Below are 18,389 nucleotides of genomic sequence, written 5' to 3' on the forward strand. Positions count from 1 at the left end.
CTATCAGGAGCCAAAGAAATCCTGCAGACATGGCTGTGTTAGTAATTTATGTGAGAAGCTCAGTCCTGGCAGGTTCATTCTTGCTGCTGAGCTGCCCTTTGGGTATGCACTGTGGCTACCTGGGGGGAGTTTGCAGGGAGGTGACAGTGAAACCCAAGTGGGGCAGGACTGACTTGTCAGTCCCTGAGCAGACTGTGAGCTGCTCCAGGTGTCTCTGTGAGACCAGGACAAACAGCTCTGGTCCCTGCAGAAGGAAGAAGTCCTAGCAATAGGCAGCTGTCGAGCCTGGGCTCAGCACTCTGGGCCGCCATGTCCCCAGGGATGCATAGCAGGTACATTCATGCCTTTACAGATCCTCAGGCCATGACTGTTCCTCTGTAGGACTGGTGAGGCCAGGGGGGCTGTGATAGCAAGGAGACATATGCATGATCCTCAGTTCTTAAGTAAAGAGAACAGGGAAAAACTCAGCTTTGCCTTTGTACCTCCTTCTCTCCACATTTTTCCTCTAGAAAAAGCAGGTTTATAAAAAACATCCCTGTGAATTACAGTTTGTGTTTATAGTGCATCCACATGGGTACAGCCACAACTAAGGTTTCTGAGAACTTCTAGTTGTACAAACACCACCAGGCAGTGAGAGAGAACTGAAGTGTGTTTGTAAAATGTCTATCTCCAGTTTGTTGAGTGCCAGAACTATATGCACTATGCTTGAAAATCACTCCAGTATGTCTGTTTATTATTTATTACATGCTTTTGAGAAGATTTTACCCAAAGAAAGTAAAATCAGCTTGTTCTTAGGGACTATAGTTTAAAATACAGACTACTAAGCAACTTGTTGAATCAAAATTTATTAATGTTTTATTGCTCTTGTACTGCTGTACTTCTGTATTATTATTTGTGTTGTTTAGGAAACAGAAACAAAACAAATGATGTTTCTCAGATTCTCCTGGCTTTTGTGGATACTTGAACACCATGAGACTTTAGCAGAAAATCTCAGGGAAGAAAGAAGATATGGATTGAAAAGATCAAAACCTGAACACATTATGTCAAATACTGTAAAGAAATATCCCAGCCCAAGTGATCAAGGTGAATATTGGAATTTTAAAACTGGTGTGGGGTCTTTTACCCTGATTTATTTGCATTTACCCTGATTTATTTGCATTCTGGACTATATGGCTAATTTGCCATCTATGGTACTGCTCATAATCAGCCAAGTTTGCCTCATCCTACATTTGCACATGCCTTATTTTTGCACTTCTTTCTTTTTACTCCCATCTTTTCCCTCCCCTTTTGTGTACTTCAGAAAAGGAGATCACCTCTGTGTTTTTTATGATATGGCCGATAGCCTCTTACTGTCACAAGAATAATATTAGCCACAGAACTGTATTTTTATAGAAGTAATGTCATCAGTAGTTCAGAAAATTAATATGCTACAGATCCTGCTTTTGGAAATTTTTATGTCACTGAATGTGAGTGTCAGTACCAGGGACAAAATCCAGCTCTGTCAAATCACATTCCAGTGTCTTATTCAGTAAGTATCATTTTCCTGTATACAACTCCCACCTTCCCAGTCCTCATGCTGGTAGGATATTCAATGAAATACCAGGCAAGAGGACAGAATGAAAGTCAAAAACCACTACAATATTCCTCATTTCATAATTCATGACATCAACTCACCTTCAGTTTTTTATTCCTTGGGGTATCTGTTCTGGAGCAAATTCCTCAGCCTCTATATGCTCTGTTTTCATGAAGGGCTCACACTTGTGATCACGGATATTGTCAAAACTTTCTATAATTGCACTCCCACTTTAGAAACCTAAAACGCATGTAAGGGTAGATGACATTTAGTATGAAGTCACTCCACTCACCTACATACCTATTTATTCTAGATGAAGACTGCATTCTGGAAATTTCTTTTTTACTGGACAGCTCTGAAAATGCTAAGGACTATAATCATGAACAGCAGAAAAAATTTGTACTGCAAACAGTAGACAGAATGAAAAGACTACAGCTTAGTTCTGGACGTACCCTTAGCTGGAGAATGGCCTTACTTCAGTACAGCAGCACTGTTTCCATAGAGCAAACCTTTCATGACTGGAAAGGTCCTGAAGCATTCAAATCCCACATTGCTTCCATCACCTACATAGGTCATGGCACCTACACAACTTATGCTATAACTAATCTTACACAACTCTACATGACTGAAGGCACTTCAGGTAGTGTGAAAGTAGCCGTGCTTTTCACCGATGGAGTGGACCATCCAAGAAACCCAGATATTTTTGCAGCTACAGCTGATGCTAAACACCACGGAATTATATTTTTCATAATGGGAATGACCAGAATGGCTGAGGAAATTAGCAATGCTGCCAAGCTCCGGCTCCTGGCCAGTGTCCCAGCATCCAGGTTTGTTTTCAACCTCCAGGAGAAAGAAACTGTGGAGAAGGTTCTCAAAGAAATGGTATGTATTAGAAAGAAATTGAAATAGTTTTAGGAACATATGTAAAAATTTTCTTATTTCCAATATTTTGAAATGTTTATGCTATTCAAGAAACCTGTACTTTTTACATGTTAAAGTGGCCCACTTAATAAGATCACTGTGCCAAAGCACAGGTTTTGTTTCTCTCCCCACCATTCAGACCTTGTCAGCCAAAATACTTGATTTTGGAAACTGAATTAGATTTAAAGAGAGCTGTTGTGACATTATTTTTATCTCTGTTTTCCTCCTAAGCAAGGTATTTCAAACCTCCTTTCTTAAAAAAAGCAGTCAAGTTTTTTTACATCCTGGGGCTTTCTTCTGTAGTAAGTAGGAAAATGACACTGCCTTTTGTATCAGAAAAAGATACAACTCTCACAGAAGCGAAAATAAATTTGTAGACCATGGAGATAGCTCAATTTAGATAAAATCTGAACTTGGTGATAGCCATCTTTAAATTTCCATGGAAAACCTACCACATAATGAAGAGGAGATAAGCAAATTGAGATTGAAGTTTTGTTTGTATGCCTTTCTTCTCTATTTAGACTTCATTTATAAAAGCCATTTTCTGCCAAGTATGGAAAACAGAGCCATAGTCTAGCCAATAACCCTGGTGCCACAAGCAGTGGATGGAGTCCTGTTCTGAGCATGCACAGAGATATAAACTAGAAATATGAATAACACCCAGGAGACTCCTGCAGTGAAACGGACCCCTAAGTGCTCTCACAGAGGCCTAGAGCAGGCAGCTAAGCTGGTTTTCCTGCCTGCCTGCCCTTCACTTTGACAGCCTGTGCCTTTGCATTGGTTTCGCTGCACATCACCCTTCCCATCCTCTCTGGTACTACCACTGCTTTCTGTGTCACAGCAACCACCTCTCAAGTGAATAAACACATTTTATGTTACCTCTTCCAAACAGGCAGGCATCCTCAGGTGCCTTCTTTTGAGAAGTTTGGTTTAAATAATGGCTTTGTCAGAATTACATGGGCATGCATGAGAATTTTTGAGACCTGTATTCCATTGCTGCATATCAACACATTTATGTTCTCTCAAGAGACTACATTAGTTGTGAAAAGTTGGAGGACTGGGTGTTTCTCTGGAGATCTTCTAAAAAATAACAGCTAACCCAATGACGATAACTAATGTGATCACTGTCAAAGTCAAATCTTTTCTAAGGTGTTCTTACTGTTCTCATGTTGTGTGCACCTAAGAGTATCAATGGAAGAGCTGCTGATTTTCTCAACTGTAGAGTACATATCCTCCACTCCTACGAGAGAACTGCTGCTATTGGGCACTTTGGAAACAATGTAGTTTGTGAGTGCACTGTTCCCATATACCTAGCTACCTGTTTATCACTGTAATTTTAGTAAATTATGGCTGGACAAAGAGAGTCAGTGATTTCAGTCAACAATTTATAACAAGAATTTAAAATATTGAAATTATTTTTTAGAATGAAGAGATTGCTAGAATGTTTCCCAGAAATTAAAGTTTAATTAATGTTAGTCATTATGTAATCGAATAATTTAATTAACTAGTTGCTGAAGCAATTTGTTTTCACATCTTTCAGTGTACTTTCTGTAAAGCTGGATTATGACTCTAAGTTTCTAATGTTGTTTTCAATATCTGTCTTTTACAGAAAGATCTGTCTGAGGAAGGGGTAAGTACTTTTTCTCTTCCCATACAGAACTACTGCTTAATATAGATATTCACAATTATATGGTAACATAATTCAAGAAAAGTGATAGCTCAGGAAGTTGGTTAAGTATTGAGTCTAATGGGATTGCCTTCAAGTTAAATGTTTTTGTATTTGCAGGACAGAACTTTAATTTGCTACCCTAATGTAATTTACTAATGTATTTACTAATCACTAATTTACACATTACCAATGTAATTTGCTATCCTAATGAATTTTCCAAGTTAAAAAAGAACGATATGTTAGTATTCAGGTTAACATCTTGGCATTTCATCTAACAGACTCAGTGGAAAAGAAAACATGAGACACAGTTGAATGTAGTGTACTTCTAGCCCTTAATCCTCTTCCTATGTAATAGAGTTTAAACTAGGAGAAGAACTCAAAGCTCCACCATTGCATTTTTCCAGTTTGTCCACACTGTGTCACCCTGACTGCAGGCATTAGTAGGTTTGGCTGGCATTTTGAGGGGAATAAAGTTAGCTTTCCTTTTAAAGATGCTAGTGCTATTTAAGGTACAGTTATCTCAGACAAAAACTCTTCTCATGAGCGGCTCAAGCAAACTGCTAAATATTATGAGTGTTCTCTTGAAACATTTTATTTTTCACTCATTTTCCTCTGACACCTTAATTTTTCTCTGTCAGTGACATTCAATATTAGCCTTGGAAAGCATATAGTTTGGGATATTCAGACAAGAATTATATTTAAACCCTTCACTTCTAGACATCTCAAGATGAGCGGAGGCTTAATAAATAACTAAACGAAAAATAAAAACAACATTCTTTATCTCTCCTTCCAAAATAACTCCAGTATCTGTAATAATTCTGTATTATGTAATGCTTTTTAAGTTTCAGAAATATCTTAAAAATCACAGGAATACATACCATAATGATGTCTGACTGGGACACATGATGGTAGAGATGACAGAAGAGAAAGAAAGATTATAAAATGTTATAATGAATTGCATTAACTAAATAAAAGTATACATCCATACATGTATATGTTTATATATATATGTATTTGTTTATAGAGCTAAACTATGATCTATTCTACGTATAGTGGAGTTAAACAGAAAAGGAATGTAAGATGTTTTCTTACCCCATTGTCTTGGCTATCTCTACAGTACTTAGTAATCAAAACAAATCAAAACAGACACAGATTACTTATGAACTGACCTTGTGAAGACTTTGGAGGTAAAGCCATTATTGAAATGACTGAAATTTCAGGAATGGGAATGATACAAATTTTTGGATGGAATGTAGGAGGCCACAGTCTGGATGAGTGTTCACTGACAATTAAAAGATTTCTGTAAAACATGTAAATATAATTTCTGGTCATTACTGGTGTACTCAGACTAGCCATACAGTAACTTAAGGGAGATGCCCGTGTGTTTTCTATCTCTTCTGTTAAAATATGGTGATTTCTACTATTTTCATTCAAAGTGTCCCCAGGTTGCCACATGTAACTGTGAGAAGGGAGAAAGAGGCCTTCCTGGCCCTTCTGTAAGTAGCTGTCATTTCTCAAATAACTGATATAGAGTATAAATCAAGATTTACTAATTGTTGGAATTTTTAAGAGAAATTATGTGAACCCAAATCCTGAGAAAGCAAAAGTTCAAGGTTCAATATGTAGTCCTCCATAGTTAAATTGCATGGAAATGTCACGCTAGTAGGAAATGTCACACTAGTAGGAAATGTAGAGAGAGACCTGAGAATGCCATGGGACACTCCCTCTGAGAAAAGAACAGTGTGGTGTGGTGAGGCTCTGCTTTTAGCCACAGCAGTATAAGAGGCAGAAAGGAACGACTTTCCTGTGTGGAACAATAACTCACCTGTTGCAATCAGACAAGAGCAGTTGGATCTAATGAGCCCCAAATCAAACATTAATATCCAAAAAGTTCTCTGAAAGCAAGAGAGAGAGCCATTAAGTGAATGGCAACCGAGACAAGAGACTTGTAAAAAGGGTAAGATGGGCTAGATTTCTTTCAGAATAGTCTTACAAATAGAACCCCTAAGCAAATCTAGGGGATTGCTTCATACAAGGTTTAGTGACCTAAACTGCAGGGTTTGTATCTCAAAAATAACTGAGTGATCTGATATTATATCCCTAACATTGAACTAAAGCACCAGAGTACCTTATAGCCCTTGCTCAAGGTGAAGGGACAGTGTCAGAGTTTGAAAAGAACCCTAGATTTGCCCACCCTCATCCTTTTGACCTGAACATCCTGTACATACATAAACAGAAATACATACTGATTTTATGCTGCAGAGTAAAGCACATTTAAATTGCAAATGTAGCCTCTACTATGTGTAAACAGTAGTTTTGTTTGGGTTATTATTTGCTTTCTTTAGTTGGAGAGTGCAGGTACCTCTTACACAGAAGCATACAGCTCAAAGGGTTCAGAAGAAAACAAAACACCCACTTAGCAAGCTGGGTAGCTACAAAAACATCTAATCCCCTTTTTTCTTCAGAGGAGATCTGAACAATTTTTGTTTACAACAAAGACAAAAGAGAAAAATGGCTGCCTGTTGAGTTGGTCCTGCTGTTCCCAGAAATTCAATTTCAAGGTTATGGTAAATGCAGAGATTTTTAAAAATCTATTGGAAGCAAATATCCTAAATACAAAAAAAATAGCATATATATTGTAAAACAAAATTATTTTACCAACATATATTATAAGAATCTTATTTTGTTTCCAGGGTAAAAAGGGTCGCACTGGGGACGACGGAGCTCCAGGCCTGAAAGGAGCAAAGGTGATTTTTCAGATTTAGGAGAAAGATTTGGTCCTTTATTAATATGGAAAGATTATCCTAACATTGCCTATGTCCTTTCCACCTGTGAATCTCTTAAACTTCATCTACCCCCTTTTGCTGTTGTAAAGATGAGTATTCTTTACAAATTAAAAGCTTGTATCTAACACATAAAAGCTGGTGTGCTCTCTCTATTGCATCTCTGTAGATATTGAGATATCTACTCAGACAATCAGGACAATCCTGATTTCCCTTATTTCACTGATCTTAATTTTGGATTGTTCATAGGGGGAGCCAGGTCTTAATGGAATCCCAGGACGAGATGGAATAGAGGTAAAAAAGTTTTTTTCCCTTATTCTCCAATGAGCAGTGCAATAAGCAGTGTTCCTTTAAGGCAAAACACCACTTTTATTTTGTTTTGTTTTGTTTTGTTTAATTATAACAGCAAATTTCAATTCTGGTTTACGAACTGAAGATTCATTAACACAAGAAGAACTGAAAACATTCTCATTGTTTAATGAAAAGTAATAATTTCTTCTTGTAAGTGTGATTTAGAAAATACTCTCTGATAATTCATAGTCCCTCCTAAAAAGTGTGAAATGCTCTGATACATTAATTTAAGAACATTACAGAAATCGACACTCTGCCTGCATCATTCTGGGTTAAATTTCTCATTTGGCAAATAAAGATATATAACAGCAATTTGTATAATAGCAATGAAAAAGTTGAATGAAATATGCATAGGAACTAACTGTAGGACCAGTCTCTTAGTGCTTAATACAGAAGTCATTCACATATGAATCACTCTGCTTTATGTTTTCTAATTTACTCAGTATATCCTTTTTAATTGGTGATTTTTTTCTTGCTTTCTTATTTTATCGTGTTTCTTACTAAGACAGAAATATGAGCTCTACTTGATCTGCTTTTACATCACCAAAATATCAGTCGAAAATGACCCTTTCATAAGATTTGTTCACTCATACAACAGCCTCTACCACGACCAGTAAGCGCAGTGCTTCAAATCATATTGCCGTGCTTATCGGAGATCATCTTTTCTACTTGAAATGCTGTTTTTCTGGAGAGAGTAGAATGTTAATGGAGCCAATACTCACACTTCTACATTTAAATTATATATTTTCACAACCTGCTTTGCTTTATTTTTTTTCAGGGGAAATCTGGATATAAAGGAGAGAAGGTACTTCTTTTAGTCAGATCTTATACTTACATATTTGATGTTATAATTATTTATTATGTATAGTGCCATATTTCCTATAAATACTAGTAATGAACAATAACATTATCTTAGCAGTTGCTGCACAAGCTGTAATAGAAGATGGGACTCTTCCTCAATGAAATTAAACCACAATTGCTATAATATGTCATGAATAGAATAACAGCTAGGTTTTCAACTAAAGTACCCAGAGAATGAGGATGATATGCCAATATACCTCATAAATATTTATTCCTATTCCTTTCCAGGGTGAAAGAGGTGAATGTGGAATCCCAGGAATAAAAGGAGACAGAGTAAGTAGTCACAAAGTTGTTATGCTTTCAGAAAACACAGTTAAATCACAGAACAACTACAATTCTCTGAATAACAATCATGGTGAGAGATTTAAGGCATATATGAATTCTAAGGCTGAGGGAAATTAACAGCTGACAGTTTTAAAATATGAAGTGAGCAAGGACACCATTTTCAGTAACCTTCTCAGCTCTTCCTACATTTTCATGTTTATAACAATGGTAAAACTCTACTTTAACAGAGGCAGAAGGCTTGAAGTAGTAAGCAAAAGGAAAGAGAGCTAATAATGAAATCAATGTTTCAAACTTCAGTCTTTTCAGTGTATAATTGCTGTAAATATTTTAAATGAAACAACCAGAGTTTAATCCTGGATTACCAGTCCTTGATAATAAACTCTGTTCATTGTTACTCTCTATTTTGATTACCAGTCCATTTAAAAAATGTTTAATACTTTCTGGCTACTGACCTTCTCTTAAATTTAGTTTTTATTTTAATGTAAAGATATCTAAATAAGATAGCTTAGTAAAAAGTTATCTAAAAGTGGTTTTGATGAAATCTATATATACATAAATATATCATTTTTTTCACTTATCTTTTAGGGTCCTGAAGGTCCAGTAGGCCAAAGAGGAATAAGAGGCCTACAGGTAAAAAAAACCCTACAAACATTTACACAGACAAAAACCTCTCCAAACAAACAAAAAAAGAAACTATTCCTAGTTCTCTGAATTCAAAGCTCTGAAATAATACCATACCACAAATGTCATGGAATCTTTGAGTTGCTGAGTTCAAGGCACCCAAAATCTATATTCTTAAATAGCAAAATTAACAAGAATTTGGAAAAGCAGTCTAGATAAATAAATCATCCTTATAATTCATGGTCTCAAAGATTACAGCAAATACAGTTCCATAAAAAACAAAATCACTCATTTCCTGTTTAGTGCCTTAACTATTTCACTATCTCAAGAAGTACACGGAAACTCATTTGTCTCTTGTCATCCCAAAACTCTTGGACCGAAGGCCACGAAGCTTAGCCCATCATAGGTGTTTCAGTAAATCTTGACTGTAGATTACCTTTAACTGTATTCAAATAAAGGGAGAGCCAAATCCTCTCCCTTGATTACCAGACCCAGCTCCAACTGAGCTGAGTACTCAAACTATACATGCATCAGAAAGCAAAGCTTCAGTTCTGAAATGTCTGGAATTCTTATTATCATGCAGAGTACAGTAAATTACAGATTGGTTTTTCAAGATGCCATTGTTATGAAAGCATGAAAAATCTCATTAAAACCACTCCTGTTTTAACAGGGTCCACAAGGACAACCTGGAGATCAAGGGCCTGAAGGCCTGCAAGGATCAAAGGCAAGAACGGCATTATTTCTTCTCTTTATTAATGCTAAAAGGTATTAATATAGCCTCATAACAGTAATGATTTTATCTTTATACTCTATACCCTTCTTGTAGTAGATGGAATTTAATGTGACACGGATAGCAAATCAGATATTTTTTGTATTCTACAAGGTTCCTAAGAAAGGTATTAATTTGCTCTTTGAATTGAATTCAGGTCTAAATCACACTCCAAACCACACTTATGAACAGTTAAAATATGGTAGCATCACAGAATATTACTCAGCATTGCATTTCTTCAGATTTTAAATTAATAGTTTTTTTTTCCCTAAATGCCAAACAGGAATTCTGTTTGGCATCTCAAATCAAGTCTTCCCTTGAAACTGTACATTCTCAAGAAGAATTCTGTAGCTAAAAAGGAATATTTTTGTAGAGAAAAACTTGAAAATAAGTATATAAAAGACATCATTTGTTATGTCTCTTGATGTCATCTTTGCACCATATGTAGAGCACCTGCTGGTCAACAGTGGTGCGTAGAACAGGTGGGGGTCAAAACTTTTATATATCCCACATGAAATGAAATTTTTACCTTTTATTTAATCTGTTATCACTTTGTATAGGGTAAATTATGCTCTTAATCAAGGGAATTTTGAAGCATTGAAAGCACTGAACAGATGAAGTACTGTGGAATAGAATTCCCATGGGCTGAAATTCAGGATACACAAAAGTTAACCTACAAACTGAGTTAAACTGATTCTCCTGGACACCAATTTGTAAGCAGAATTGTTTCTTTTCCATTCTTTGAAAGGGTGAAAGAGGTCTCCCTGGGCCACCTGGCTTGCCTGGAGAGACTGGAATAGGACTGCCAGGCCCAAAGGTACCAGCATGTATTGCATGTATTGTGGGATAAGAACAAAGATCAAGACAGCTGAGATAATAGACTTGGTGATACATGAGAAGCTTCAAATCCCTAAATGCTGTTTTTGCGGTACTGGAAAGGTATTTTGTATGTTGATCAAAACTGTTTGGAACAAAAGAAGTAAATTTTAAGTATGTATTTTAAAGGACTTTTTTACAGTAGTTGTTTTGCTTGACATAACTCAATCCAAGCAGAGTATGGCTGAGTAAAAACACATTCATAGTCTTAAACAGAAGTTATTCTGTGCAAAACAGGCTTGTTGGTCTAGATGGCTGGCATAAAGAGAACAAAAACTCTATGATAGAAATACTGATTTCTTGACTGGGAATCTGATGGGAATAATTAACTGTTTAGATTCAACATTGTCTTCTCTTAAATGCATAGAAATGCATGCTGTGAAACTACACCAGTTCAATGTCTGTTCGGCCTTGCATGTTGGATGATTATGAGGACACTCAGATTTTCTCTGCCATTCCTGTATTCTACTACATCTAGTATTTCAAGCACAGAATGTCTGATAAGTTGTTATATGCTGCACACATAAAAGTACCTAAATCAAGCATATTCAAAATACGTCTTTGTTTGAAGGGTGACACCGGTTTGACAGGAAGACCAGGCCCCATTGGGCCACCTGGAGTTGGTGAGCCAGGATTTATGGTATGTCTGTCTTTTATTTGGTGAGAAGGAAGCAGGACAGAAAGGGAAAATTCTCTATGCTTCCCTGTAAAAATGTGTGTTAAATGATACCATCTCTTTCCCTTCTTCCACTGTTTCTCACTGTCATACATACTACATTGTCTGACTCTCATTTCCCACAATAACCTGGAAATATTTCCAATTTATTAGCTTTTCTAATTATCTTTGCTTCCAAAGCAGCTATGAAAAAACCAACATCTTATGCAAAATCACATAAATACTTAAAAAAATCTGTCGTCTGCCAGATTCAAATCCCTAAGTGATAACTTCAAAGTTGACTGCTTTTCAGTACCACTAGAACGTTAACACCAGCATAGCTTTCAGGGGGAGAACTTCAGAATTTATAGTAGGTTTGGCTCTGAAGTCTCTTCCCTCTTTTCCTCCCGTTCCTCCTGCTGGTAGTTGTAAACTCAACCTCTTTGTGGTAATTCAGAAAATCAGAGCGTAAATTTTATGGTCTTTTTTTTCTAAATGGCAAGCAGCATGTTTTACTGAGTTAAATACAGTACAGCATTTCCCATCACCTGGATGAAAGACTTCTAATGCAACCAGGAGGGAAAGTTTGTCCAGTTTTTTTTCACAAGTAGCTTTTCCCCAGTGACAAGGAAAGATCTGTAATAATAATTTCAAAAGAGGTGCTCTCGTGAAAAAGAGAAAGATTGTTTGGTAGCTGAACTGACTGATCTCAAACCTGCTGAAAATACACTACTGGAGGGGAGCAAGTTCTTGCTGAAGAGCCCAAGGAAAAGAGTAGTATGAATCAGGCCAGTGGTGACAGTCAAAGTGCTTGCAAAGTCTCTTCAATAACACCACAGAGCAAAGAACCACTTCTTGGGGGAAGAGGTGCCTGTGATGTGAATCTTTGCTAACCACAAAAGCTGCACTGCTATAACAAAAGATTGATTTTTAAAAAAAATATCCTAAGGATGTTTCTTTAATTTACTTTAAAATTTATTTGCTTCAGAAGAAGTTTCTCTTATGGCTGAATGCAGTGTAATTATCTTTACCTAAGAACTAGGAATAATTCTAAAGCTCTGTGCAGAAGTATATTTAGGCTATGCAAAGCCAAATCTACCAGCATTCTGTAGTGTGTGTGTTACTTCAAGGAGTAAATCGGAGAAAAAAACACACAAAACCCAGATGCTGGAAAACACAGTGAAGCAGGCTAAATATGCACAGATTTTGGACTTGCATTTAGTGAAATGTTTTGGTTGTCTTATTTGTTCCTTGTGCCCTTCCAGATCTGCTTTCAAAAAGAGAAGGGCATGCTATTACTCTCTCTGCCAATTACAATCAAATAACTCTACAGCCTTGTCTCCCTCAGCACTATTCTGGGCTTTAATCTGGTTCTCCATCTCTCATGATTATACTGATGTATTAATAAGGATTAGTAAGAATTTCTAAAACAGAAGTTTAGGGAGTAAAGATTCAAAAGTACAAGGAATAGAAATTTCAGCTACATAACCTGTGATTCATTGGTAACCAGAAAAATATTGTTATTGCTGCAGGCCTGAATGCTCATCACTTATTCACTGGGAATATAGTATTACTGTATTATTTTTAACAGAATATCACTACACCAACATTTGAACATGTGCTTATAATTGACAATGACATAGAACACACTGCTGTTCATTTGAGTGATTAATACGTATTCTAGGTCATTTTAAACTTGTGTTAACAGGGGCCTCAAGGACCACAAGGAGTTCAAGGAGAAAGAGGTACACCAGGAGAAGGGCTTCCAGGAGCGAAGGTACAGCAGTCAAAGGATTTTCAGACCAGAGCAGCACCATTCAATGAGTGCACGCCAAAACAAGTCCATTGCAGGCACAGGAATCTGAGAAAAGTACCTTGTAAATTAACATTAAAATTTGGCATCAAACAACCCAATATATTTTCATGGAATTCACTTGGTCCAAACATGACTTGTAGGCACAGCTAGCCTTTGGGGCCTGGAAAGCCGATATTTAATTCCCCTGATGCTTGATTTGTGGGATCTAAGCATGGAATGAGTTCCAGCTATAATTTTAAAACAGCCTTGAGCATAAATAAAATACTATAAAATTGTTTCTAGATGAAGAATTTAGCATTTTGTTGTTGCTTTTTTCTAAGACAGGCTTCTAAGCTTATTACATACCTCAGCCACCAGCTTATGCATTTTAGCAGAAGTCTGAATTCAGTTTGTGGCAAAAGAAAGCTGCTCTTACTAATTTTCAGATCCAGTGGAAGTAATAGCAGTAGTAGTTGTACCTGCATGGATGGATTCACTAGAAGATCCTTTTGCTGCTCTGTGAAAACCAGTTCCCAGGCCGAGTTTGTCACTTCAGCCTTTGGTTACAATAATGAAGTGACACAGCTTGTACACAAGCTAAATAAGCAGCTGAACAGTTTGCTCATTTTTATGTATGCACCAAGGCAATTGTGGTTGGGAAAACAACAAAAAATTGTTTCACAGATGCAGAGCCCAACTGTCCCTTTACAAAAATCTTAGGATTTCTGCTTAGCACAATATTGTAGTCACCTAGGTTTAAATTTAACTGCTGCTAGCAACATAATATCTTCAAACATCCAGTGTGTATTTTATGATGAATTATATAAATCATTTAACCTCATTGTTGGTGGCTTGTATTTGCTTAGCAGATCTCATGAATGTAAAAAACAAAAAAAAACAATTTGAAGAAAATGCACTTTAAAATCACTCCATTGCCACTGAAACATCAATTTATGTGGGAAGAAACACTACAACTAATAAGTAAAGCACAGCAGCAAGACACAGTGGGAACAAGTGCAGGCAAGTGCATAATCTAACCAAAACTATTAAGCAATTGAGATAGATAGACAGAATAAAATAATCAAAGTGGAATTCTGCCAGCACTATTGGAACTCTTGATTCTATAAAAAATGAATTACTTTTTACTGCCAAGTCTGACCTGGAGCCAAGCATATATCAACAGTCTGTATCTCTAATCTTATTTATGGCTGCCAAGCATGTCAGCTTTCTGGTTTTAAACACATTTTAAACAGGTGATTTGTTAATCTAAGCAAATTTACAGTTGCTTTCTTCACAGTGTCTTTACTACAAGCCCACAGTTCGGTAAGAAGCATAATGAAGGCAGATGTTCTAAAGCATCAGGAGTAAAGAATTTAAAACAGAAAGCCACATAATGTATTTTAGTCAAAGTTAAAACAATGGAATTGGTTACTGGGGATAGAAAAGACCCATCTGGAGCATAACTTTGATGTCTCAGTGATTCTGTGACAATTTATACAAGCTAACATCTGCCTTTACATGTTTTATTAACATAAGTACAAGAAATCACAATATTTGCATCCTTATTAGTAACTTGCACTTTCCCAAGACCACTGCTTTGTAAACAAACAGTTAGAAAGACAATGACATTTACAAATAGACTTCTACAACAATACTGTTGGCCTGGTCTTCAATCTGGCAAAATGCTTAGTGAGAGCCAGATCCTCCTTGCCACATTTTAATGAGATTAACCCATGAGACAAATCAGCAGAATTCAGTTTTCAGTTAGTCTCAATACTCAGTTCTGTGAACATTTAAATCAGTTCTGGTTTTGCCATTGATTTGAGAGGAAGCAAAACAGGACTTTAAGCAATTGAGATGGGCAGAAAGATAAAAAGAAGCTTGTTCAGCTCTTTCATCAGCAATTTCAAACTGCAGAGCAAACTCATTTGAAAGGATCACCTCTGGAACACAGATTCAGGAGCTGCTTTCTGGTTCTCATTTTGGTTTTCATGATGACAGAGTAAGCACTGTCTCTAGTTACACAGTTAACAACATATTATTTTTTCATGTAGGGCGACCGTGGTTTTGATGGACCAAAAGGCCCTCGTGGACTTCCAGGCATCAGCATAAAAGGTGAAAAGGTGAGCAAGGAATACACCAGGGGATTAATGAAGTGCCAATAAATCTACATAATACAGGGAATAGGGGATTGATAGTCACTGCAAAAGGCGTAATGAGGCAAGGAACCCACAAAAGACCCTGGATAATATGGTATTTTGTTGACATTTATGTCCAATAAATTCTCCAAACCTATTTTAATATTTCTTCATATTAAAACAGATGTTAGAAAAAGCATCTGAGTCTGTGGGAAAATTTAAGTTTAAAAAGGGAAAAAGAGACTAGCAGTTGTTTGCAGCTGAACCAGCACAGAATAAATGTAAATATGAAAAATAAAAGATCGGATTCCCCAACTTCACTGACTTCAAGAGAGGTTAAGTCAACTAGCATGGGAGTTGTCCCAGATTGTTTCTGTATCTTTTCACAACTAAGCAATTGTACTTTATTTGCCAGGGTGAATTTGGTCCTCCTGGTTTACCTGGACCAGTTGGATTACCTGGAATTGGAATTCAAGGAGAAAAGGTGCAATTTTCACTTCCCCCTCACCTCATACTTAAATGTATAGTAACAGAAACTATTTTATTTTTAATAATTACTTAACTAATCTTCTCAGGGAGTAGAAGGCCCAAAAGGACCACCTGGCTCTAGAGGGCTACCAGGACAGGGACTACCTGGACCAAAGGTTAGGGAATTTTCTGAAGTAAAAGCTACTGTGCTGTTTTTACTGTTATGTTTCATGATTAAGAAATGGTCTATCTCTATCTTTATCCATGTTAAAGTGCTGAACAGCAATCTAAGTATTGACGTAGATGCAGAAAATTATTTTCTTTATTAATATTATAAAACTGTACAGTAGATACAACTCTAGTGAAAAGCCTTTGTAAATTGATGCCACAGCTATCTATTTCAGTTTGGGCTTGAGTCAACACAGAACCTTTGAGGTACCACATACCAGACAGTGAGCTGCACTTCGTCCAGTACATTTCCATTTAGAGCGTTGTCTGCCTTGAACTTGCAGTTTCATCAAATCACATGCAGGTGCAGGGAAACAGTTCCGAAAAGTAATTGCACTTAACAGAGAGTAACACCAAAATTTCAATATCATGTTTATCCTCACTGTACTGTTTTCATGCCAGAAAAACACATACATAGATACCTTAGAGACTGGCTGCCTTCCTTGTTGCTTCTGCTGACTGTTGTCTCACTGTTGAATTTGTGCATTTACTGTGTCTAGACGTTAAAAATGGTCCAAGGTGTAATGAAGATTACCTTTGCTGGAGGAAAAGCGTTAGAATAATTTAGCCTTGACAGATTTGCAAAATACAGAACTGTTAATGAAAGACATCACCCTAGAAGTGTTTGGAATTGAGATTTAAACGGATTTCCTGAAAGACATGACAAATAAAGTTCTGAATGACTGAAGGCTATTAAAGCATGGTATAAAGGAACCAGAGGTGTAAGTGGGCAAGTGTCCATAAAAGGTAAAGAATTTTGCAGCAGCAGATGTCACCTCTTACATTTAAAGTGATTGTGCAGGGATATGCTTTATCACTGGTAAAAAGAAAGAGAAGAATGAATTATCTGTGGAAGCTAGATATGCTCCTGAAATATCAGCTACTTTGGAAGGAAAGATTCCCAGTGACACATAACTATAGATTTACAGCTTTTATAATTTCCAACAATGACTCTTTGGTGACAGCTCAAAATATGTGGCAGATTCCCAACCTTTGTGACCAAGGGTTTAACACAGCATACTAAAGACAATATCGTACTAATCTTCCTTTATATGTAAGCAATGAAGCGTATGCTTTGATACTTTTCCATAATAATCTGTCAAAAACTAATATCTACTTAAGGGTGAACAAGGCTTGCCTGGAGAGACTGGAGTGCCAGGAGAAAGAGGTATTGGAGAACCTGGTTCTAAGGTACATTGTTAATAGAGGAATTATTTTATCTATTTATTTATTCAGATTATAAATTTGTGTTTCCTGAGTATCCTTTCCGTAGACACTAAAATAGGTTTAGAAATAAAATCTAGAGTCTTAGTCTTTTAAATTTTTAAGCCAGACTTTCAATAACCTCTAGATATGGGAACATTTTAAATATACCACTTCTGTACAAAGTAGTAAGATTTATGGTGACTAGAGAAATTTCCACATGCCTGACCCATGCTCAGGTCAGTGCTGCACACAGCTCACCTACAGCTCTGTCCAGAAAACCATCCAGAATATGAAACAGCTGGCAGATTTTACAGTCCCAAGTGTAAGCTACACTATAGCCAGAGAGGTGAAAAAAAGCACTGAATAGTGGTTATTGTGCTGCTCCTTCCCTTTTCAACCAGAATATGATGGAAACAGAGCAGCAGCTACATCCTCACACGCTCATCACGAGAAACAAGCTGTGCTGACAGACGGAAAGCACAGTTGCTAAGAGGAGAGGAAGCTGTAACCAGATTATCTTAGTGCTGAAGTGACCAAGATAGTAACCAGTCCCTATGTCATTAACAGCCAGATTAACATAAAATATGGGAATAGATGAAAAAGTACTTTCATGATAGTAGAAAGGCACAGGGCGGTCGTGGTTTTGCTCTTGTTTGTTACAGATTTGAGACAGGGGTTGGAAAAGAAAAGAAATTATTCCACTTCTTTCTTTAATTTCACAAAATACAGTAGTGCTGATTGAACCCATTTGACCCCAAATGATCCCATTTCACCTAAAGCCAGGTCAGGCTCTTGAATCTTACATAAATAGGCCCAAGACAATTCCACTGCCATCAACAGATTTGCACTGATATTCACCAGTAAGATGTCAATCATGTCACAGTCAGTTCTATCTGATAAATGCTGCCATTTAATGATATGATGGCATTATGTTTGACCTGGAGCATTAACAGCTAAGAATTTTAATTGCACAGATAAAGTGCATAGTTCAAACAACGAGATGGTAGGAAAGCACCAGGTAATGAGAGCTGTCTTTATAAAAAAGTCAAGATATGGGGTCATATGCATAAATATGTGCTATAAATACATTTAAATCATTAGAAAAAAAATTAAATAGATTTCCTCAAGTCAGAGAAAGATTAGTACCAAGTCTGAATTTAATAGAAGGATTTACTTTTTATTGATGTTAG

General features: G+C 36.7%; 1 protein-coding gene across 1 annotated transcript in view; it reads left to right on the plus strand.

Annotated features, from left to right (window-relative positions):
* Positions 1-926: 926 nt before the first annotated feature.
* Positions 927-18,389, plus strand: part of COL28A1 (collagen type XXVIII alpha 1 chain) — a 33,749-nt gene continuing 16,286 nt past the window's right edge. The window contains exons 1-17 of the mRNA XM_051787379.1: positions 927-1,083; positions 1,887-2,455; positions 4,104-4,124; positions 5,600-5,659; positions 6,857-6,910; positions 7,196-7,240; positions 8,076-8,102; positions 8,387-8,431; positions 9,029-9,073; positions 9,735-9,788; positions 10,582-10,650; positions 11,281-11,349; positions 13,073-13,141; positions 15,214-15,282; positions 15,713-15,781; positions 15,873-15,941; positions 17,116-17,184. Of these exons, the coding sequence (XP_051643339.1) occupies positions 927-1,083; positions 1,887-2,455; positions 4,104-4,124; positions 5,600-5,659; positions 6,857-6,910; positions 7,196-7,240; positions 8,076-8,102; positions 8,387-8,431; positions 9,029-9,073; positions 9,735-9,788; positions 10,582-10,650; positions 11,281-11,349; positions 13,073-13,141; positions 15,214-15,282; positions 15,713-15,781; positions 15,873-15,941; positions 17,116-17,184 (1,560 nt within the window). The remainder of the gene's footprint in view (positions 1,084-1,886; positions 2,456-4,103; positions 4,125-5,599; positions 5,660-6,856; positions 6,911-7,195; positions 7,241-8,075; positions 8,103-8,386; positions 8,432-9,028; positions 9,074-9,734; positions 9,789-10,581; positions 10,651-11,280; positions 11,350-13,072; positions 13,142-15,213; positions 15,283-15,712; positions 15,782-15,872; positions 15,942-17,115; positions 17,185-18,389) is intronic.

The sequence above is a fragment of the Manacus candei genome, unplaced genomic scaffold (assembly GCF_025592945.1).
Source record: "Manacus candei isolate 608988 ecotype Guabito, Panama unplaced genomic scaffold, ASM2559294v1 h1tg000023l, whole genome shotgun sequence".
In the NCBI taxonomy this organism is placed as follows: domain Eukaryota; kingdom Metazoa; phylum Chordata; class Aves; order Passeriformes; family Pipridae; genus Manacus; species Manacus candei.